We start from the raw sequence: 23113 nt of genomic DNA, 5'->3' as shown, positions 1-23113 counted from the left end.
CTCTCAGAGTTGGTAAGACAACTCCCACCTTTTCATGCTCTCTGTATGTGTATATATATCTCCTCACTAGATGTTCCATTCTATGCATCCAGTGAAGTGGGCTGTAGCCCATGAAAGCTTATGCTCAAATACATTTGTTAGTCTCTAAGGGGACACAAGGTCTCCTGTTCTTTTTGAGTAATCATATACTACAGGAAGAAAGGTTGAACAGTATTACCAGTTTCTGGACAGCCATATAATACAGCACCGGGATGGGTTATCCCATCACTAGAGGAAATCCACCTCCCCGAGACAGGTAGCGCTAAATCAGTGGAAGAATTATTCCACCGACCGAGCCCTCCACACTGAGTGTTAGGTCAGCTTAACTACATTGCTCAAGGCAGTGGATTATTCACCCACGTAGGTGGATCAGTCTGATTTTCTAGTGTAGCACAGCCCTTTGTCTGGTGCAAGGTGGCTCTGTCCCCGAGAAAGCTCCACTGGGTGTCCCTTTCTAAACTGCTGCTTCTTTTGTTCTGCCTTGTGGTAACTTTCCATTACTTCCAAGCCTCCCTCACCTTGGACAAGAGCAGAAAGCAGCGTCTCCCAGGCAGAGGAAACTCATTGTCCCACGGTGTTTAATGTAATGTTGCATGCTGGTCCGTCTCCGTTGTGTCTGGTCTGGCAGAGACATGCCAACCCTGCTACCTCCTGGGGCATCCACACACATGTAGGCATTCCATGACCCAGTCATTTCATGGTACAGTGTCATACAATCATCCAAAATTCAGAAGTGATACAGCCTGAGCCCTTACAAGGGGAAACTGAGGCATGGGGAAGGGAGTTGTCCAAGGTCCCAGGATGAAGCAGGGAAGAGAACCCATGTGTGCTGTGTTCCAGCCTGCTGCCCTACCCACTAGGACACACTGCAGAAATACCATCCCCCTAGGGATTCAGAACAACCCCTAGCTCCCAGCAAGAGTTATGCAATGGGGCACATCACCAAGAGAACACAGCTTGGGGAGACTATCGATCTGGAGGAGGCCGGGCCTGTTCCCACCGGTCAGCCCGTGGCTCAGGAAGGACGTGGGCTGGCGGCCGAGCCAGGCTCTAGCAGAGCCAGGGCTTTTCGCAGATCCAGTAGTCAGTCCAGTAGCAGTTTATGTCGTTCCAGCGCCCGTCGATCGCCATGGTGCCACAGTCCTCGTCACTGGAGTCATTGGGCTCCCCAGTGCTCCAGAAGCTGGAAGAAGAATAAAGCCCCATGGAGACCACAGTGGGGAGCAAGGGGTGGGGAAGGGGGGCATGGAGCCTTTCACCCCACATAGACTCATAGACTCATAGACATACCTGAGTTTCAGAGGGGAGCCATCCACCCAGAGCCATTGATTTTCCACTTTCTTGTCACTCAGCCCCAGCCAGTACACTCGGGACTTTGTGCGGTTCATCACCAAGAATGCCTGCAATAGACAAGAACAGACTAAGGGGATGAATGGGTGGGGGACAGTCTACGCACTCTGCCAATGCTAGGAAGGATGGCCTGGTGAGCAGGGTGCTGGCCTGGGACTCAGGAAACCCAAGTTCAAGTCCCAGCTCTGCTACTGACTTCCTGTATGGCCCTGGCCAAGTCACTACATCTCTCTATGCCTCAGTTCCACCCAACTGAACAATAGCCCTGCTCCTGAGGGTGCTAGCAGAATAACAAGATTGAAGAGTGTGACATGCTGGGGGGGGCTTAAATGCCATAGATGTGTCACCACCTCAAATCCAGCAGGAACTGAGGGCTGTTCCTAGCTGGTGGGTGTGGTCTCAGCCTGAGCTTGGGGGGCAGATGGCTGCACAGAAGAAACATAACTTGGTGTGGGGGGAAGGCTCAGGGTGGAGCCAATTAAGGTTTGTCTGAGTGATTGCTTGAAAACACCCCTCCAATTCCCTTCCCCACAGAACTGGCAAAAACTCCAGGAAGATTCCTAAAACTGTGGGGCTAGAAGAGATGCCAGGAGGTCACCAAGCCCCTCCCTAGTACCAAGGAAACCGATCCCCTCCCTGAGGAGTGTTTGTCCAGCCTGTTCTTTCAAACTCTGCCCCCTGCTTATATTTTCCAGTTCTCGCAGGTTTTTCCACGCTAGGCTTTTGTTTTGTTTTCTGGTGTGCTCAGGTGTCACTACTCCTGTGCTGGGAATATTAGTCCAAGGTGGTCTCAGAGCTCACGCTGGGTTGGTTAACACACAGCATATTTGCAGAGTGCCGGGCTCCCTTTGAGACCCAGGCCTGCTGGTGGCTTTTGAAAAACCTGGTGACCCTTAAAAGAGCCGTGTTTTAAGAGCCAGGCCCAGTCGATCTCACCTGCTCCCTGGTCACCTGGGTCCCACCCATTAGGAATTCCCTGGGTAAACCTGCTGCTATTGCTGGGTAGCTGTGCAATTCCCTGGCCTGGTTGGGGTACACCAGGAGGGTGGCAGGCGGCTTTACCTGCTCCTCCTTGGTGTTAATGATCACCAGGTGTGCCCCGTAATCCGAACAGAACTGCTTGGCCTCATGCCAGGTTTTGGTAGACTCTGAAAAGTGGTAACAGGTTCTCTGGAACCAGGCCCAGCCCCATGGGCAATGGCCGCAGACAGAATCTAGAAAGCAAAACCCAGAATAATCCAATTCAGGGCCAAGCAGGGAATCTGGCAGAGCCAAGAAAAGGACCCAGGAGTCCTGACTCCCAGCCCCGTGTTCTAACCCCTTCTCTTCCAGGGCCCAGGGGCCCGATTACAGCCCCAGCCACAGCACCAAAGCAATAGCCACATGGCTCTTTTTAGCATGCCAGAGCGAGCCCTGCTAGCACCGCTCTGCCGACCCAGATGTGAGGCTCCCGCCCCAGTCCAGTGTAGACACACGGAGAGCGAGCCACAGGGGATGGCTGTAGCCAGCAGCCTCGGTGGGCCTGGGGTTGGCTCAAAGAATCCCCCATCCCACAGCTCCCACTCAGGGCCGGTGCAACCTATTAGGCGACCTAGGCGGTCGCCTAGGGCACTAGGATTTTGGGGATGGTATTTTCTTCAGCAGCAACCACAGCAGCCGGATCTTCGTCCGCCCAGTCGCCGCCGGCATTTAGGCAGAGGGAGCTGGAGCAGGGAAGTGCGGGGAGGGCTGCCTGTGCTACTCCGCCAATCAGGTTAGGCACCGCAAGCCTGGGAGGTGGGAGAAGTGAAGCACCGACAGCGTGCTCGGGGAGAGGCAAAGCAGGGTGAGCTGGGGGGCAGGGCTGCCACGAGGGGGGCACCTCAGGGCGGAGGGGGGATTGGGAGCTGCTGCAGAGCTCAGGGAGGGAGTGGAGCAGAAGTGAGCTGGGGTGAGGAGCTGCTGCACGGCTCCCTGGGGAGGGAGCTGCCGCAGGAGTGTGCCTCAGGGTGGAGGGGAGGAGCTGCTGTGCGGGGGCACCTTGGGGGGGGGCAGGGAGCCGCCGCAGGGCTCGGGGACAGGGGAGGGCCCAAGGTGGAAGTTTCGCCTAGGGCTCGAAACATCCTTGCATCGGCCCTGCTCCCACTGAGAACAACAGAGAATTGTGCAAGGGCAGCTGCTGTGTGCCGAGAGTTCCCTTGAGCATCTGGCCCTGCAAGCCCATGTCTGCTGCCACCTCCCTCTGACTGCAGCCCTCACATGGGCACGGCAGCTGGCACTGTGCTCCTCACCTACTCTTTTCTCTAATACCGTGATCTCCTCTTGCATTTTACTGTGAAGCTCCTTCACAGCGGCCAGCTCCACAGATACCAAAAGATGGACAGCATCTGGATTGGTGGAGGAAAGGAGGTTAGCAGCCAAAGTGCAGCATTGTCATCTCAGAGCTTCTTGCACAGCCTCCAACACTGGGCCGCTTACAGATGCCACGGGTCCTGCTCGAAGTCTCCTCTGTGATGGTTGGAACCTGGGCCCCTGGCGACAGTCAGAATAGCCTCCGGGCTGCTCTAACTCACGCTCTGCCTCCTCTGGGAAGCAGGGAATACCCATGGGGCAGTGCACTCCAGCCAAGCCCCTGATCCATCCCTTACACCAGGGGCTGGGAGCCAGGCAGGTGCAGGGCTCTGACGCCAGTTCCACACTAACCTGTGATTCCCCCTGCCCAGGGCAGGGGCAATTTCCATCCCCTTCACACCGCCAGTGTGGCCCACTGTGACACAGGATCGGTCCCTTTAGGGGACTGCAGAGGGACAGTATCAGGCTGCTTAAGTCCTACTTAAAGACCCCAAATAGGGCTTTGACAGCCTGGGCAAATAAACCAGCTACTCAAGAATTGGTAACAAAACAATTTTCTGTTCGTATTTCTTTAAAAATGGATCTCTCTGAAGGGTTTTTAATTGCTTCAGCGCTAATTAAACCATCGAATCTCGCCTCTAAGAGTTCATATAAAATGCTTCAAGGCAGCCACTGCTCAGCAGAACCTCACCAAAGGTGGGTGGGTATGAAACCTACAGAACTGAGCAATATGTAAAGGAGGCAGGGTGGGCTAGTGGAGAGAACACCAACCTGAGGCACGGGACATCTGAGTTTAATCCCCATTTCTGCTACTAACCTGCTCAGTGCCCTAGGGCAAGTAATTTCCTTGTCCTGTGCCTCAGTTTCCCCTATCTCTCAAATGGGGATAATGATATTGCCCTCCTTGCAAACTGCTTTGAGAATTACTGATGAACAGCAGTATACAAGAGCTAGGGATTATTATATCTTCCTTGCCCTCTAGTACCCTCTACTGTTTAGCTGTGTGTTGTAGACCCTATACTGCTGATGGAGATTCTCCTTAAGATCTGCCCTACTCCAGCCTTTGTTTTGGTATAACTCTTTCGTTTAAGGATATAATTCTTTTTTAAACTGGTCTAGTTTTACCAGTACAACTCCTAGAGCAGATCCAGTTATACCGAGTCGAAGATGCCTTTTACAAGTCGAGTGTATTCCCTCCCTGTGTAGGAATGGCTGTGTTGGTGTAAGTACATTTATACCAGGATAACTGGATCTCCACTAGGAGGGTTGTACTGCTTTAAATGGACCAATATAACTTGAGTAGCACAACTTTTGTGTGTAGCCCAGGCTCAGCTGGAGTGGTAGGGACTGTGCTTTCAGAGCAGAAAGGAGATTCATAGAGGGGCAGTGCATGGGGAAAACCCCTCCTGGCTTCTGGGGGGCCAGGATTTCACCCACAGATTTTAAGGCCAGAAGGGACCGTTCTGAGCATCTGGGCTGGCTCCCTGCAGACCTTCTCTGCATCGTCCCTGCAGTGTTCTGAGAGCCCCAGCTGGGCAGGCCAGGGACAGCCACAGAGCCTTCAGTGGCTACAGACTCTCCATGCCATGGACACCTGGCTCCTGAGAGGTGACTTGCTTAGGCTGAAAGCATTTTGGTCTGTGTTTGTACAAGCTGGGGCTTCTCAGAACTACCGTAAAACACCTAATAATGTACAGCGCCTACCATACTGGGGTCCTGAGCCATGACTGGGTTCCAAGGAGCTACCATAATACACCAAATAAAGAACTCACCCAAGTCCAGAGCCCCAGGTAGACACAGAGCCCACAACCCTGACCTCGCAGCCCCTCACTCTCACTGCTGATCAGAGGCAGAAGCATCTCTGTGATTCTCTCACCTACTGTTTTCTGCAGTGCTGCAACCTCTGCTCTGATCTTCTCCCAATCTGCTTGGTTCTGGGACACTGCAAACAGAAATGCTCTTGGGATCAGGAGAGGGGAAAGGTCGCCACAACCAGCCTGAGTGGCCATGTGCAGTGTGGGGAGCCCGCCTGTAACGCTAGGGGATGGCAGCAACTGTCTGCCTTCGCAGAGAGGAATAATTTGGTAATGGAGGGGTTTGTTTCTGACTGCCAGCTGGTGTGTGGCTGGATCTGTGTGAGTTCCCAGTGTAGCCATTTTCATGCTGGGACCCCACATCAGTCAGTCAAAAAAGCCTGAGGGATGCTATTAGGGTTGCCACCTTTCTAATTGCTGGTAACTGAACCCCTATTGCACCTCCGCTGCCCCACCTCTTTCCCAAGGCCCCATTGCTATCACTTGCTCCTCTCCCTCCCTGTCACTTGCTGGATCCTCCCACCTGCAAATAGGAGGTTGCCCCACCTGAGGAGGAGCTGGGGCTGGCAAGGGTTAATTATAGAATCTTAGGGTTGGAAGGTCATCTAGTCCAACCCTCTGCTCAAAGCAAGACCAATTCCCAACCATCCATCTCTAAATTGCCCCCTCAAAGATTGAACTCACAACCCTGGGTTTAGCAGGCCAAAGCTCAAACCACTGAGTTGTCCCTCCCCCTCACCCTGTGACAACCAGGCTTTTGGTTTGGGTGCCATTTAGGGCTGCCAGGTCCTGAAAACCAGTCACTTAACAACCTTTAATAGGCCCAGCACAGAAGCCAAAAACCAGACTGATCAGGTAAAAACCAGACAGGTGGTAACCCTAGATGCCATGGGATTCAGCATAAGGATTGATTCGCAGCTCCCAGCTACAAATGACCAGCAAATCTACTGCAAATGGGAGCAGCTCATGGTATGGTGGGTGGCCCTTTAAGAGAAGGTCCAGCTCTGGCCCATTGCTTCTTGCTGCCCAGAGTAGAGGGATTCTGGGAGTTCTAGTCTAGAAAGATTCATGGGAGTTAGAGGCTGACAAGGCATGCTGGGTAAAGTGCCGTGGGGATTGTGACACACGGCAAGAAAGGGTTAAACATCTTGCAAAATAAATATCCCTCAAAAGACGTGGGGAGATAATGTTTGTGGTTTTATGTATTTACAGATGTAAGCAGAGTCTGAATGAGCTCTCCCCTGACATCTAGTGGTGAGCTGTGGAAAAAGACTTCAGAAGCAAAAGAGCTCAGATTTTGACCCTCTGGAACAAGGAGAAAGGGGACAAGTTTATCATGCAAATAAAGCCACAGGTTAACCCTAAAATACCAAACCCCCAAGGAAGTGGTTAAACTGAAAGCCTATGTTAAGGAAGGTCAAGAAAAAGCTGCAAAGATTCAAAAGGGATATTGAACAAGCTGACCTAAAGAATGATTTGTCTAAACCAAAGACTTGGCACAACAAAAATGTTTGTAAATGTACCCTTGTGACAGAACTGATGTTAATATTTGTCATAACTATAAAGGGAAGGATAACAACCCTCCTGTGTACAATACTATAAAATCCCTCCTGGCTAGAGACACCCAAATCATTTTACCTGTAAAGGGTTAAGAAGCTCAGGTAACCTGGCTGGCACCTGACCCAAAGGACCAATATGGGAACAAGATACTTTCAAATCTTGTTGGGGGGAAGGCTTTTGTCTGTGTGCTCATTGTTTTGTGTTTTCTCCTCTTTCTCGGGACGAAGAGGGACCAGCCATCAATTCAGGCTCTCCAAATCTTTCTCAACTAGTCTCTCATATTTGAAACTTGTAAGTAACAGCCAGGCAAGGCGCGTTAGTTTTATCTTTGTTTCCTCAACTTGTAAATGTTCCTTTTGCTAGAGGGTTTACCTCTGTTTGCTGTAACTTTGAACCTAAGGCTACAGGGGGTTCCTCTGGGCTCCATGAATCTGATTACCCTGTAAAGTTATTTTCCATCCTGATTTTACAGAGATGATTTTACCTTTTCTTTAATTAAATTCTTCTTTAAGAACCTGATTGATTTTGTCATTGTTTTAAGATCCAAGAGTTTTGGATCTGTGTTCACCAGGACTAACTGGTGAGGGTATGCTCTCAAGCCTTTCCTTTTCACCCAGGAAAAGGAGTGTAAGGATTTAGGGAGGGGGGGGAATTAGTCTCAAATCTGCCCAGGAAAGGGGGGGTTAGAGACCTGGGAAATATTTGGGGAAAGGCAGAGTTCCAAGTGGCTCTTCCCTAAGATTTGGAACACACTTGGTGGTGGCAGTTTACTGTAAACCTAAGCTGGTAAATAAGCTTTGGGGGCTTTCATGCGGGTCCCCAAATCTGTATCCTAGAGTTCCCAGTGGGGAAGGAACCCTGACAATGTTATTGCTAATGATTGTAACTAACTTGTTGCTGATACCAAGAACTGTAAAAATGTACAATGTGCAGGGTCTTTTGGAAAAGCCCTGGAACATGTTAAGAGTGGTACATAAGAGAAACCCTTCTGATTATGCTGTTTGGCTCAACAAGAACACATTTTGTGTTAAAAAGCCTAACAACATTGAGGCTTCACAGCTAATGCATAGACATGTTTCTAAAACTTTCCACAGCAGAAAAACCACTACAAGCTTGAACTACACGAAGGGAAACTGAAGTACAACAGCTAACAGCCTTCATGGCTGAATACCAAAGTAAGGGCTCTCTGAAGAACAGTAATGGCTATGTTAATTTGGCCTTACAAAGAATTCAGTGTAAACACAGCTCAGATCATGTGGGGAGATCCTTAAGGTATATCCAGGAGCTCTAATTTTAACCTTTTAAAATAAAAATATTTAAATATATGGAGAGAACCATATCTCATAGAAGTCATTGGGTCCAACCTCCTGCCTTCAATACTAGGACCAAGTACTGATTTTGCCCTAGATTCCTAAGTGGCCCCGTCAAGGATTGACTTCACAACCCTGGGTTTAACAGGCCAATGCTCAAACCACTGAGTTATCCCTCCTGCCTTCCCCACCAGTCTCATGTTGGGGGTGTGACATGAGGCTAGACAGGGTTAAACATTCTGCAAAATAAATAACCCTCAAAAGGCATGTGGGGAGATAATGTTTGTGTTTTTGTGTATTTACAGATGTACGAGTAGGGTGGACAATGTAATTAACAGTCTCTGTCTGTGCTGTATTCTGATAATTCAGAGGTCAAAAGAATATCCAATCATGTAAATGAATTGTAACCACAGGCCATCTCAGTAGTCATCTCTCTTTGAAATGGACTATGAATGGTGGAGGAACAAGCAAATGGCCTTACCTTAATTTGTATAGCTAAGTACAGGTGATGGACCTTCTTCAAAGTCATCCTAATTACCTTTTATTCCCAAAAGAATTCCAGCTTGTCAAAGGACATGAAATTGTATAAAAGAGCCTTGGATCCTGATTTTGTCATCTCAGATCTGCTTAAGCTTCATCAGGGGAAGTTTGAGTCATAAGACTGAGGTCCCAGTTATTCTAGTATGCCCTGAATATGAGATTTGGACATTGGACTATAATCTACAAACTATTTCTGAAAGAACTCTTTGCCAATACAAAGCTCACCATCTTGGCTGTGAATCTGCACCTCAGTGGATTGAACTCACGTTTGTACGTATATTGATCTTCTAACCATACACTCTCTCTCTTCCATTACATGCATCTGAGGAAGTGGGTATTCACCCACGAAAGCTCATGCTCCAAAACGTCTGTTAGTCTATAAGGTGCCACAGGATTCTTTGCTGCTTTTACTCTCTCTCTTGTTTTTTATATATTTTAGTTTAGTTAATAAGGATTGGCGGTAGCATGTACTTGGGGTAAGATCTGAAACATTCATTAACCTGGGAGGTGATGTGTCCGAACCTTTGGGATTGGTAAAACCTTCTCTTTTATGTGATGAAATAAGATTTTCAGAAATCATCATATTGGACATGGGTACCTGGATGGAGGCCTGAGGCTGGATCACTTTAGGGGAACTGTGTTGTTTGGACTTCGGAGTAACCAGTGAGGTAATAAAGCAGCTGTTTTGCGCTGACTTGGTCAATCTAAGTATTGGAATGTCCAACAGCTTTTGGGGTTTGGCTGCCCCATTCTGTGCAGTTCACCCTAATTGAGTGACCCCAGCTGGCTCCCCACTAGACCCCCGGTCACAGGGATACAAACTGAGCCTGACCTCTCAGAGCAGCAGGAGTTACGGAGAGGTCTGTCCTCAAATGGTGCCTTTGGAGGGAAGCTTATTGCTGGCTTATGGGTGGTGCGTAAGACAGTCACACATTTGGGTCTATGATGGTGAGAGTTGGGATACAGAACTATTTACTACAGCTGATGACACTAATAGCAGTTAGAGCTGGTTACAGGTTTTCATTTGATTCTGTTAATGAAAATTAGCCTTAAAAAGTAGAAAACTTGGGGAAACACTGAAATGTTCATGAAGTTTTCTAATTTCTTAACTGAAAATGTGTTTTCAGTGTTTGGCTACTTGAGGTCTGGTGTGAACATGCCCATGTGCCCCCCTCTGGTGTCTCTTACTCACCCACCCCCACCTGACTGGCCACGTTAGCTCCTCTGTGGCATTTCTTGAAAATCAAATCTTTTTGGCTTTGGAAAGTGAGGGTGTTTTTCGTTTCTAAGAAACCTCTGAGAGACAAACACCTTGATGGGAAAACTACTAACATGGAAACAAAAAAACCCACCAGTTTCTGTCTTTTTGAAACCCAGTGAGAATTTCAAAACTCAGACTTTACATTTTTTGTAACTTGCATGAAAAGCCTTTCATAAACAGATAGTTAAGGGTTAATGCATCTTTCACCTGTAAGGGATTGAGAAGTTCACCTAACCTAGCCGACACCTGACCAGAGGAACCAATGGGGGGACAGGATTTTCAAAAGGAAGGAGGGAAGTTCCCTTTGTCTTGGTCAGTTTCAGTTTTGGCCGGAGTGGAAAAGATCAAGGAACCGGCCTCTTATCAGAGTTGTAAGTTTTAGAAACGAATAAATAGGTTTGTTTTCTTTTGTGACTTTGTCTTTGTGCAATTAGAGGAATAATCAAATTGGGAATTCTTTTGTGTACTAATTTTTGCCCAGGGGAACATCCTCTGTGTTTTGAATCTGTTGTCTGTGAGAGTAGCTGGGATGCAAATCTCTCCCAGAGGTTTTTTCTTTTACCTTTCTTTTCTTTAATTAAAAATCTTATTTTTAAGAACCTGATTGATTTTTTTCTGGTGTTAAGATCCAAGGGGATTGGATCTGGACTCACCAGGAATTGGTGGGGGAAAGGAGGGGAGATGGTTAAATTCTCCTTGTGTTAAGATCCAAGGGGTTGGATTGGTGTTCACCGGGGGCTTGGTGAAGAAGTCTCTCAAGACTACCCAGGGAAGGGAGTTAGTACTTGAGAGTGGTGGCAGCAAAACCAGATCTAACCTGGTAATTCAGCTTAAGGGTTCACATGCAGGTCCTCATATCTGTACTCTTAAAGTCCAGAGTGGAGGTGAAACCTATGACAAAGCCCAAACCTCACCCAGTGTTAATTACAGCTATAGCCTTTAGACAGGGGCCTCCTGACCCTGCATTGGATTCTGATCCCCGTCACGCCAACCAATGGTTATTCCAGATTTCCATGGCTGTAACATATCAGAATCTGGCCTGGTGTTGCAGGCTGCTAAACAATTCACTGTAATAAAATGATCAGCTACAGCGACCTCACCCAGCCAGCGTCTATGCTGAGCCAGAGACAAGCATGCTGGGCTAGCTTGGGAGCATTTACTTACCATTAGCTGCCCTCTGGGGAAGGTGGAAATTTGGCTCCTCTGACTCCTGCTGCAGCTCTGGGCCTGATAAATGAACAAATAGCAAACAGCAGAGCTGTGATCTGCCGGGGCATCCTTTACACTAGAAATTGCTCCAGCCCCCAATGGCTTGGATTCTTCTCATGCTAGGGGAATCGGTTTGATGGGGAGGGAGGGGAATCACTTAGTGCTGTCAGTGAGGGATTTTCCAATGCCAGGTGTTCAAAAAGTTATGAATCATGCCTCCCCCCAAAAAAACCCATTAATCTTTTAAAAAATAATTTTGGGGATTCTTCTTGTTTGCCCTCTGGTCTCTTGAGCTATTAGTAATCATGTATACAAAAGCAGTGCGTAGGGACCAGCCACAATCGCCACCCTGCTGGACTAGGCACTGCACAAACACGGAGTAGACAGTCTCTGCCCTGAAGAGCTTACAATCTACATAGCCAAGAGAGATGCAGAGTAGGGGGAAAGGGTCTAATGCACAAGACCCCTTAGTGAGTGTGTTTTCCAGCTATTCCCTTCCCAGCCATGAGGGCTAAGCATTTACTGGTTTGTTTTGAAATGAGCTAAGAGTGTCCCATCATCCCAGGACTCCAGGAGCTGGGGCTTTACGGAAAAACACCAAACATAGTGAGCATTGGCAGCACTATTAACACCACCCCCTTACTCTTAGGTGATGATTCCTCACATTCATAGATCAAGTGCTGAGTGGAATAAATCCAGAGTTACTCCCTTGCTGTTACAGTTCCTTCTGCTGCACTTTGCTCCGCTGCTGCTTACCTCAGGTGCTGATCCTTTAGGGTCTGGCCCTGCTGAGTGCTTCCCTTGCAGGTTTCGGCTCTTCACTTTGGAGCAAGGACCCATCCTGCCCTCTGGGCCGGATTCCAATCACACTCCTGGCATCGCTATTCCACTGATTTCAGCGGAGTGACATCTGACTTTCATCAGGGCCAGTGAGAGCAGAATCGCAGCCTAACAGTTTTGGGGTACAAATTCTCACCCTGGGGCAAAGCCTCCGCTCCTGAGATGCAGAGTTGCTGGAGATTCATCCCCCACCCCCTTCAGATCTGGTGATGCCCAAGTCCCAGTGGCCTTGTCTGTGGACAGAGCTTGCTAGAAAATGCCAGACTTGTCCCATAGACTTTTTTACAGACATACACACACAAAAAACCCTTACTTTTTTACTAAAATTCATGGAAAATTGATTTTTAAGTCCTTTTTTCTTCCTATGTTGGAAATCCAAGTACTGAAAAACTTTGATTTGGAAATTCTGCCCTGGTATCTTATGGGAGTTGTAGTTTGGATGCCTCATGCCCTCTTCCCCAGTAGGGACTTTTCTCCCCACCCAGACTTCATCACCCATGATGAACCACCACTGGACCCCATGATGCACTGGCTGCCCTCTCCAAGAGGGGAGACTGTCGCACATGAGATTTAAATGGTCCAACCAGGGAGCCTTCCCTAGACCAGTGACTAGGACCATGAGGTATCTCTCCCCCATGACGCACTGCAGTCTCCCCTCTTGGAAAGTGGAGGCAATGCATCATGGGAATCCCTGGCAGGGGTGCATCCTGGGAGGTGTAGTTCAGTTGGCATAAGGAGGAAGGGTATTGTAAATAACAGACTAACAGGTGATGTTAGTGGTAGAATGTCTGTGCCTAACAGGGTACAGAATGTGAGTGAAGCCAAACGGGCAAAAATTAAGATGTCTGTACACTAATGCGAGGAGCCTAGGGAACAAAATGGAGGAACTAGAGCTACTGATGCAGGAAGTGAAACCAGATATTATAGGGATAACAGAAACATGGTGGAATAGTAGTCATGACTGGAGTACAGGTATTGAAGGCTATGTGCTGTTTAGGAAAGACAGAAATAAAGGCAAAGGTGGTGGAGTAGCATTGTACATCAACGAGGAGGTTAACTGTAAAGAAATAAGAAGTGATGGAATGGACAAGACAGAGTCTGTCTGGGCAAAAATCACACTGGGAAAGAAAGCTGCTAGAGCCTCCCTGAGATAGTGCCTGGGGTGTGCTACAGACCGCCGGGATCTGATTTGGATATGGATAGACACCTCTTCAATGTTTTAATGAAGTAAACACTAATGGGAAATGTGTGATCATGGGAGACTTTAACTTCCCAGATATAGACTGGAGGACAAGTGCTAGCAAGAATAGTAGGGCTCAGATTTTTCGGATGTGATAGCTGATGGAGTCCTTCACCAAGTAGTTGAAGAACTGAGAAGAGGGGATGCCATTTTAGATTTGGTTTTGGTGAGCAGTGAGAACCTCATAGAAGAAATGGTTGTAGGGGACAACCTTGGTTGAGTGATCATGAGCTAATTCAGTTCAAACTAGATGGAAGGATAAACAAAAATAGATCTGGGACTAGGGTTTTTATTTCAAAAGGGCTAACTTTAAAGAATTAAGGAAATTAGTTAGGGAAGTGGATTGGACTGAAGAACTTGTGGATCTAAATGTGAAGAGGCCTGGAATAACTTTAAGTCACAGCTGCAGAAACTATCGGAAGTCTGCAACCCAAGAAAGGGGAAAAAAAACCATAGGCAGGAGTTGTAGACCAAGCTGGATGAGCAAGCATCTCAGAGAGGTGATTAAGAAAAAGCAGAAAGCCTGCAAGGAGTGGAAGAAGGGTGGGATTAGCTAGGAAAGCTATCTTAGTGAGGTCAGAACATGTAGGGATAAAGTGAGAAAGGCTAAAAGCCAAGTAGAGCTGAACCTTGCAAAGGGAATTAAAACCAATAGTAAAAGGTTCTATAGCCATATAAATAAGAAGAAAACAAAGAAAGAAGAAGTGGGACCGCAACACCTGAGGATGGAAAGGAGGTTAAGGATAACCTAGGCATGGCCCAATATCTAATAAGTACTTTGCCTCAGTCTTTAATAAGGCTAATGGGGAGCTTAGGGGTAATGGAAGGATGACAAACGGGAATGAGGATATGGAGGTGGATATTACCACATCTGAGGTAGAAGCCATACTTGAACAGCTTAATGGGACAAAATCGGAGGTCCCAGACAATCTCATCCGAGAATATTAAAGGAACTGGCGCATGAAATTGCAAGCCCGTTAGCGAGAATTTTTAATGAATCAGTAAACTCGGTTTGTACCGTACGACTGGAGAATTGCTAACGTAGTTCCTATCTTTAAGAAAGGGAGAAAGAGTGATCCGAGTAACTATAGGCCTGTTAGTTTGACATCTGTAGTATATAAGGTCTTGGAAAAAATTTTGAAGGAGAAAGTAGTTAAGGACATTGAGGTCAATGGTAATTGGGACAAAGTACAACATGGTTTTCCTAAAGGTAGATCGTGCCAAACCAACCTGATCTCCTTCTTTGAGAAGGTAACAGATTATTTAGACAAAGGAAATGCAGTAGACCTAATTTACCTCGATTTCAGTAAGGCATTTGACACGGTTCCACATGCGGAATTAGTCGTCAAATTGGAAAAGATGGGGATCAATATGAAAATTGAAAGGTGGATAAGGAACTGGTTAAAGGGGAGACTACAACGGGTCATTCTGAAGGGTGAACTGTCAGGCTGGAAGGTTACTAGTGGAGTTCCTCAAGGATCGGTTCTGGGACCAATCTTATTTAACCTTTTTATTACTGACCTTGGCACAAAAAGCAAGAATGTGCTAATAAAGTTCGCAGATGACACAAAGCTGGGGGTATTGCTAACACGGAGAAGGACAGGGATATCATACAGGAAGATCTGGATGACCTTGTAAACTGGAGTAATAGTAATAGGATGAAATTTAATAGTGAAAAGTGCAAGGTCATGCACTTAGGGATTAATAATAAGAACTTTAGATATAGATTGGGGATGCATCAGTTGGAAGCAACAGAGGAGGAGAAGGACCTTGAGGTATTGATAGATCACAGGATGATTATGAGCCGCCAATGTGATATGGCTGTTAAAAAGCTAATGCGATTTTAGGATGCATCAGGCGAGGTATTTCAGCAAAGGTACCGTTATATAAGGCACTGGTGAGACCCCACCTGGAATACTGTGTGCAGTTCTGGTCTCCCATGTTTAAGAAGGATGAATTCAAACTGGAATAGGTTCAGAGATGGACTACTAGGATGATCCGAGGAATGGAAAACTTGTCATATGAAGGAGACTCAAAGAGCTTGGCTTGTTTAGCCTAACCAAAGAAGGCTGAGGGGGAATATGCTTGCTCTTTATAAATATATCAGAGGGATTAATATTAAGGAGGGAGAGGAATTATTTAAGCTTAGTACAATGTAGATACAAGAACGAATGGGTATAAACTGGACACTAGGAAGTTTAGACTTGAAATTAGACGGTTTCTAACCACTAGAGGAGTGAAGTTCCGAAACAGCCTTACAAGGGGAGTAGTGAGGGCAAAAGACATATCTGGCTTTAAGTTAAGCTTGATAATTTATGGAAGGGATGGTATGATGGGAGAGCCTAATTTTGGCAATTGATCTTTGATTATCGCCAGATAAGTATGCCCAGTGGTTGGTGATGGGATGTTGGATGGGATGGGATCTGAGTTACTGCAGAGAATTCTTTTCTGAGTGCTGGCTGGTGAGTCTTGCCCACATGCTCAGGGTTTAGCTGATCGCCATATTTGGGGTCGGGAGGGAATTTTCCTCCAGGGCAGATTGGCAGAGGCCCTGGAGGTTTTTTCGCCTTCCCCTGCAGCGTGGGGCATGGGTCAACTTGCTGGTGGATTCTCTGCAGCTTGAGGTCTTCAAACCACAATTTGAAGACTTCAATAACTCAGGCATAGGTTAGGGGTTTGTTATAGAAGTGGATGGGTAGGGTTCTGTGCCTGCTCTGTGCAAGGGGTCGGACTAGATGATCACATTGGTCCCTTCTGACCCTAGAATCTATGAATCTATAAGTTGAGGAGCTCAGCCCAGAGAGGAGAATGGGGACACGTGCTAACTGAACTCAGCTCCTTTGAGGCACCATGGCAGCAATTCTGAATCACAATATTTCTTCTTTCCGGTGTTTGGTTTTTCTCTGGAAGAGGCAAAAAATGGCTGTGGAAACCGACCCATGTTTGTGAAATTTAGTGGAATCAAAACCTCAATTTTGTGGCCTAGAGTCTCAATGAGAAATTCCTGAGCAGCCCCGTCCCCATGAGGAATCGTTCCTGGCCCGGAGAGCCCAGCCCACATGACCCCACTTGCAGCTGTCCTGACACCCCCGGGACCGCCTCACACTCACGTTTCATGAGGGCCAGGACGAGGAACACGCTGCACATGAGAAAGCAAACCCCCAGCAGGATGTAGGTGATCAGCAGAGACCTTTCAGGGAAACCTCTCCGTGAGGCAGGTTTAGGGAGGGGAAGATCTATGGAGAATAGCAGCAGTTAGCTCTTTGCAGGGAGAAGGGATCAGGACAGTGGGGAAGTTAAGCAAGGAGGGCTGGGTAAGGCAGGATATAGTGAAGGACTCTCCCTCCAGTGGGTGACTCTGAAATGTCGGCAGGAGGTACCTGCTGCTACAAATGGGTTTATGAAAAGGAGGAGAGATTTACAGGGCATCCCACCAGATAGCTGGGTAACTCCACAGAGAGCACCTCCATTTGGTGAGAGCAAGAAGCCGGACCCCCAGTTCCCTCTGCCCAGCTGTGTCCATGCAGGGATCGCTTCTCCCAGCACTTCAGTGCAGCCACCTCTGGGGTGGAGTGCTGCGGCCATTGGAGAGTTGTGTAACATAGGGCCCGGCTGGAAGGAGAGTTCCCTGAGCAGTTGACAGGGCAGGAGGAATCCAGGGAGAGGGAATGGAATTCCCCTGCAATGGGCAGGACCAGGACCAGCGCTAGGGGTTTGAGCGCCCTAGGCGCACGGCCATTTCACCGCCCCGCGAGCTGATCCCCCAGCTCGGCAGTCCTGGCTGCGGACGGTCGGCTGCTCCCGCGGCTCTGGTGGAGCTGCTGCAGTCGTGCCTGCGGCAGCTCCACTGGAGCCGCGGACCAATGGAGCCTCCACAGGCACCATTGTGGCAGCTCCACCGGAGCCGCCTGCCGCACCACTCCCCAGCAAAATGCCACCCCCTAATAATGCTGGCACCCTAGGTGATTGCCTAAGCCACCTAAATGCAAGTGTCGGCCCTGGGCAGGACACTGGGGTGAGCATCCCGACTCTACCTGTAACTGCCCCAGGAGCTTGCTAATTGGCTGATTGTATGCCTTGCCTAAAAGAGAGCACAGTGCCCCCTATGGCACTGGAGCCAGCACTGACTGCGGGGAGAGAGCCCCCTAGCGCTGCACTGTGGTATTGGGGGTCAGTATTGACAGTGAGGGGAGAGCGCCCCCTACTGAGCCCCCGTCCCACTCCCTGCAGCATAGCGTCCCCTAGTGCTGCATTGGGGTCAGCTCTGACCAGGAGAGAAGAGAGCCCCTAACTGAGTCACCCAATCCAGGACCAGCGTGAATTTTCCTTCACTCTCCCCTGCAAGTCCGGCCTGGTTCTGTTCAGCTTCAGGCTCCTGTCACACGCACCCTGTGCCCCGAGCCAGGGGTGCTGAGGGCGCCCCCCTGCCCTGGCAGACTCTACTCACCTCCTCCTGGGGACTGGAAGGCAGCTGCCACAGCTGCGGACGACAGGTCCAGCCCTGGGCGTGGAGGACAAAGAGCATTAAATCTGCCAGCTCTGCTGCAAAGGCCACGAAATCCTACTCTCCATCCTGGGCTGCAGAGGGCACACACAGCCCCGACCTTGCTGGGCTTCACCCTCCCCACTCACTCTGGCTGGCTGCTCTGGGCCAGTCTGTGCCCCTACTGGGGTGCTCCTTCTGGGACCCCCCATCTCCCCAGAGCTCAGCTACCCCCACCACCCAGGAAGCAACGGTGGCCCCAAGGGATTGACTAGCCGGGATTGATAGCCCCAGGGAACAGACTGCAGGGACAGCTCCTGCCTGCCCCTGGGCCAGGGTGGGGGGAGCAGGGGGCATTCGGCCGCAAGCCGAGCAGAGCTCCGAGTCCTCACCGAGCTTGGCAGGCCTAGGACCGGGTCCCCCGAGATCACTGAAATGGCCAGGTCTGAAAGGAACAGGAGGGATTATACCGTGTGAAGCTCCCAGCGCAGGGATGGGGGGTTGTGTGGGGGAGGGGCAGCCCTGAAACTGTGGGGCGGGGGGTGTTCCTTCCAGTGCCGTAGTGAGAAACGGGGGCCAGGAAGGTAAAGCCGGTGATGTCCTGGAATGGGGGGGAGGGTGGGGCTGCACAGCTGGGACGTGTCAAAGCAGCTCAGGAATGTGACGCTGCCCCCTGCTGGCCGGGACATGTCACAGCTGCGTTAGGCCAGCAGCGTGGGAACAGAAGGTCACGAGTTCTGTCCCCCAATGCTGCCATACGTGACACACTCTCAGCTGTGTGGAACAGCAGCTGGACGGGGGCACTGCTCTGTACCCAGGCCTCACTTGCTCCCCAGCAAAAAGCTGGAATGCTTCTCACCTGTTTTGGGGGGTCTGCCTGGTGTCGCTGCCAGACCTGGAGAGAAGAGAGACGGGTGAGTCTGGCTGGTGGCGCCTAACAGAGGTGGGCACCCGAGTCTGTGCATCTGGGGCAGGAACCCGGGCAGTACCCAGGGGTCAGGAACTGAATCCACCTGCCCACAAGTGAGCCACAGGCCTGGCCTTCCCCTCCATTTAACCAGCCTGCTTGTTCTGTGTTACCACCACCCACTGTGGGCTTGCCCGGCCATTCCCAGCCAGGCCATTTGTGAGCAGCCAAGCCAGGCCCAGATTCACCAGCTCCCATGGACCCAAGGTGGCTCGGGGCTGGAGGCTAAATTCTGTGCTGATACCCCCTCCCCAGCCCCTGAGCAGTGGGGCAAGAGCAATCCGCGCGGAGCGGGGCAGCTGGGGCTCCCTGGTACCTGCTGCTCCTTTGTCCTTCCGGTTTGGCGCGGCCACCTTCACCTTCTTCCCACGTGGCAGGGGCGGGGGCTTGGGAGAGTTCTCCAGAGACACATTCTCGTAGTCGTCCTCATTGTCGGACTCAGCAGCCATGCCTGGAGATTACAGAGCCACTCAGTCTCACTGGGACAGGCTGGGCCAGCATGGGGGCAATGGGAGATCTCCACAGGAGGGAGCTAGCTATGGGAAGAGAGGCCGGCTGGTCAAAACCCTCCCTTGGGTGGGAAGGAAGAGGGAGGGTGGGGGCTCTTTTTGGGCAGCAGACGAGCTGGAGGAGGGGGCTGCTTCACCCAGGGTGGGAGTGTGCTCACACACATTGATACAGTCTCTTGACTCTCCATTTCATCCCAAGGCACTTCATGGGCTCTGGGTGTATTTCTATTGATCTATCACCTCACTCATGCCTGAGATGCAGCCACCTCTGGAGTGGGACATAGGGCTCTTTATATAAGGCTCTCTCACCCAGTGCTGAGATGATGCTGCTTCTCGGGTGTGGCATAGAGGCAATTTATACAGGGATCCTGCAGCCGCCTCTGGGGTGGGGTGTAGGGCTATTTACACACAGAGATCCTTCATCCAGCACTGAGGCCTAGTCTAAACTGGGGTGTGTGTGTAGGGGGGGGGAATCGATCTAGGATACGCAACTTCAGCTACGAGAATAGCGTAGCTGAAGTCAATGTATCTTAGATCGAATTAAAATTACTTACTTTGTGTCCTCACGGCGCTGGATCGACGGCCGCAGCTCCCCCGTCGACTTTGCTTCCACCCCTTGCACTGCCGGAGTTCAGCAGTCGACGGGAGAGTGATCAGGGATTGCTTTATCGCGTCTACACTACACACGATAAATCGGTCCCCAGTAGATCAATCACTACCTGCTGATCCAGCAGGTAGTGTAGACGTACCCTGAGATGCAGCCACCTCTGGGGTGAGACCAGAGTTGTCTATACAAGGCTCTCTCACCCAGCACTGAGATGATACTACCTCTAGGACGTGGCATAGAGGCTGTTTATACAGGGATCCTTCATCCATCACTGAGATGCAGCCACCTCTGGGGTGGAACTCAGGGGCTATTTACACAGGGATTCTTCACCCAGCACTGAGATGCAGCCATCTCTGGGTGGGGGCACTGGGGCTATTTAACAGCTAGGCAGGGTGGGAAGGACAAATCCAGTGTTCAGTTGAACCACAATGGGGCTTTTGGGGGTCAGTGGGAATTGCCTAGGCTGGAATTTTGCCAGGACACAATGGGTAACACCCTGACTCTTATGGAAGGGGCCAAGGGATCTTTAACAACCACATGTGGTCAAGACTTTGGGTATACAACTTGTGGGAAAGGCAGCCCTGCACCTTCTAGCACCATGCTGGGGCATTGGGGCCAAACCCTGACAAGGTGGGCGAGCACCCATCCTGCAACACAGCATCTCCTAGCACCCTGCCGGGACATCAGGGTAGCACAGACTAGCAGGGGAGAGAGCTCCTACTTATTTCCCCACCATGATCCCGGCAGCAGCCTGGGTTTTCCTCTGAGGCCTCCTATCCCATTAAGTAGCTAGTACGTAAGATCTGCCAAGCCGACAGCCCCCGGAAGGCCCAGTAGCCAGGCCTCCATCAGATCACTGGCCATTTACCTCTGCGCTCCACTGGCTTCTTGCCTCTTGACTGCAAATGACCCATCCAGTTCCCGTAGTCGCTCAGGTGAGCCATGCTGATCCCCCGCGGATGGACTCGAAGGACGTCTGTGGGGACCAGCAACAGCCTGGCTCTGTCAGGAGCTCTGTGATTTTCACATGCCTGTGACTTCCTTCCTCCCCCACCCCAGCCATGGGTCACTGCCCACATTATCATATGTACCACGCCCGACTCCCAGCTGTGGGCTCCGTTAGCAGAAGAGGAACCCAGCCCACAGCCTTGCCCTTTAGGTGCCAGAAAACAGAATGACTGAAGGTGAGTCCTACTTTGTGAGGCTTGGGCTGCGGGATTTCTTATATGGCAGCTGTTGTCTTCTTTTTCATCTTCTACCAAGCGGTCAAGGGCTCGTCTAAGAATACATTTCCTTGGCATCCATGCAACAGGCCCAGACCACGTCAGCCTTCTTCTCAAATGATTGGCTTTTATGGCTGTTGGCCAGGCCTTTATGACACAGTAACGTTTGTTATGATTTCCCACCTGTGGACCCCAACTATTCTCCGCAAGCATCTCTGATGGAATATGTTGTTTTCCTACTGGGGGCAGCTCACCTCTCCCAAGTGCCAGAGGCATATCCCTCTGTGGATATCACAGCCATATGGTACATCTTCATCTTGGGTCTTGGGTCAAGCTCCTTGTTTTCCCATATATTTGCCAGTTTCAGAACAGCTCAGCTGCCCTTTCTAGATGTTACTTCCACCTCCTTGGCCATCAACATGGGTTGTGCTTCCAAGATATACAAACTTGTTAGCCATGTCATATTCTTCACTGTCAATCACAGATGCCCCATCATTGCTGGTTCCCTTTCAACTCGCACAACTTTTGTTTTCTTTTGGCTAATCTTAATCCTGCCTTTGGCGGCCTCATGTTTGACTTTGGGGAGGATCTATTCTGTGGTGTCATCACCTGTGTCCCATGGAACAAAATCGAGATCCTGAAGTTTTCCTCTGCTAAACATAACTCCTGTATCTCCCTTTGATGCTGCATTTCACTTTTGCATCACATAATCTAGCATCATGCCGAAAAGAAGGGGTGAAGAGATGCAACTGTGCTGTACTCCAGCAAAGATAATCAGCTCAATCGATCTCCCCACTTTCTGTCCTTACCTAGCGTTTTACCCTTTGTGCAGCATTGTAACTACTGATATTATCTTTCTAGGAAGCCATATTGTTGCAAGATCTTCCATTGCAACTCTGTCTGAATGCAATCAAAAATGTTGATGCACTCTATGAAATGCAAGACTAATTTTCTCTGCCAGGCAAGCCCTTTCTCCGTCGTCTCAGGGCAAATCTTTGAGCTCCACACACTATTTTTTCAGTCTAAAGCCTGCACGCTCATTACTGTTTTTCATATATGACCAATTTCATTCCGTCCAACAGTAGACAATAAAACACTTTTCAGGTACTGAAAATAATGTTATTTCTGGCCAGTTATCAACACCAAGTAGTTGCCTTTCTTTGGTAATTTACAGATCACACCTTTCTTCCAATTGTCTGGGTAAAATTATTTCCCTCAAACTATATTACAAAGTTTACAGGCTTCAGATATTACCACATTCTCACCGGCTTTGAGTTTTAAAGGTTCCTCTCTCTGAAAGCCCCGGCAGGTGGCAAACATACCCACAGGGACTAGAATAAAAACCCCACCAACTGCAGCCACCATGCTTCAGTGGAGGGGAGACCCTGGTTTGCGGTAAACACCTGTTTTACAAAACAAGTGCAGCTCATTAGAAGCCAGGCCTGAGGTGTGGGCACTGGGATAGTCTCAGCAGGATTGGGGTGGGGGTAGGGGGAAAGCGAACTGGTAAAAGGCCCGTGGCCACCTCACCTTGGACTGAGAGCTCATCAGATCCAACAAGGCTGGGTCTAAAGATCTACAGACTCCCAAGAACAGGCGGGGTGCTGGGGGAGGAAAGAGGGGCAAAACAGATGGCCTAATGGGGGTGAGGTTTTGTCTAGTTAACCCAGATGCCAATGCCCAAGCATGGCACTAGAGGGCGTTCTGAGGTTGCCTCAGTAATGGGATCTGAGAAGGCTGCGTTTCAATGCACGAAGAGGCATTTTTCCACAAAAGTGTCTAGGAACCTCAACTCTGGACCCCAAACCCCATAGTGCTAGGCCCCGCATG

The 23113-nt window shown here is 49.6% G+C and overlaps 1 protein-coding gene across 3 annotated transcripts; it reads right to left on the bottom strand.

The window, feature by feature from the left end:
* Window positions 1-111: 111 nt before the first annotated feature.
* On the bottom strand, window positions 112-21092 carry LOC115642079 (CD209 antigen-like protein A). 3 transcript variants are annotated; one of them, XM_030545465.1, is made up of 11 exons: window positions 20929-21091; window positions 19261-19395; window positions 18837-18872; window positions 17942-17995; window positions 16605-16730; window positions 11370-11432; window positions 5597-5662; window positions 3660-3755; window positions 2452-2603; window positions 1330-1439; window positions 112-1222 (listed from the first exon to the last, which is right to left on the bottom strand). In XM_030545465.1, the coding sequence occupies exons 1-11, from the start codon at window positions 21002-21004 to the stop codon at window positions 1090-1092; spliced, it is 1047 nt and encodes a 348-aa protein (XP_030401325.1). In that variant the 5' UTR covers window positions 21005-21091; the 3' UTR covers window positions 112-1089. The 3 variants fall into 3 exon arrangements, with proteins under 3 accessions (XP_030401325.1, XP_030401326.1, XP_030401327.1); XM_030545466.1 differs by lacking the exon at window positions 5597-5662 and having other exon boundaries at window positions 20929-21092; XM_030545467.1 differs by lacking the exon at window positions 2452-2603 and having other exon boundaries at window positions 3664-3755.
* Window positions 21093-23113: the final 2021 nt, after the last annotated feature.

The sequence above is a fragment of the Gopherus evgoodei genome, unplaced genomic scaffold, assembly GCF_007399415.2.
Source record: "Gopherus evgoodei ecotype Sinaloan lineage unplaced genomic scaffold, rGopEvg1_v1.p scaffold_37_arrow_ctg1, whole genome shotgun sequence".
Taxonomy (NCBI): Eukaryota; Metazoa; Chordata; order Testudines; family Testudinidae; genus Gopherus; species Gopherus evgoodei.
The sequence above is the reverse complement of the archived record's forward strand: the minus strand, read 5'-3'. Positions and strand labels throughout refer to the sequence as shown.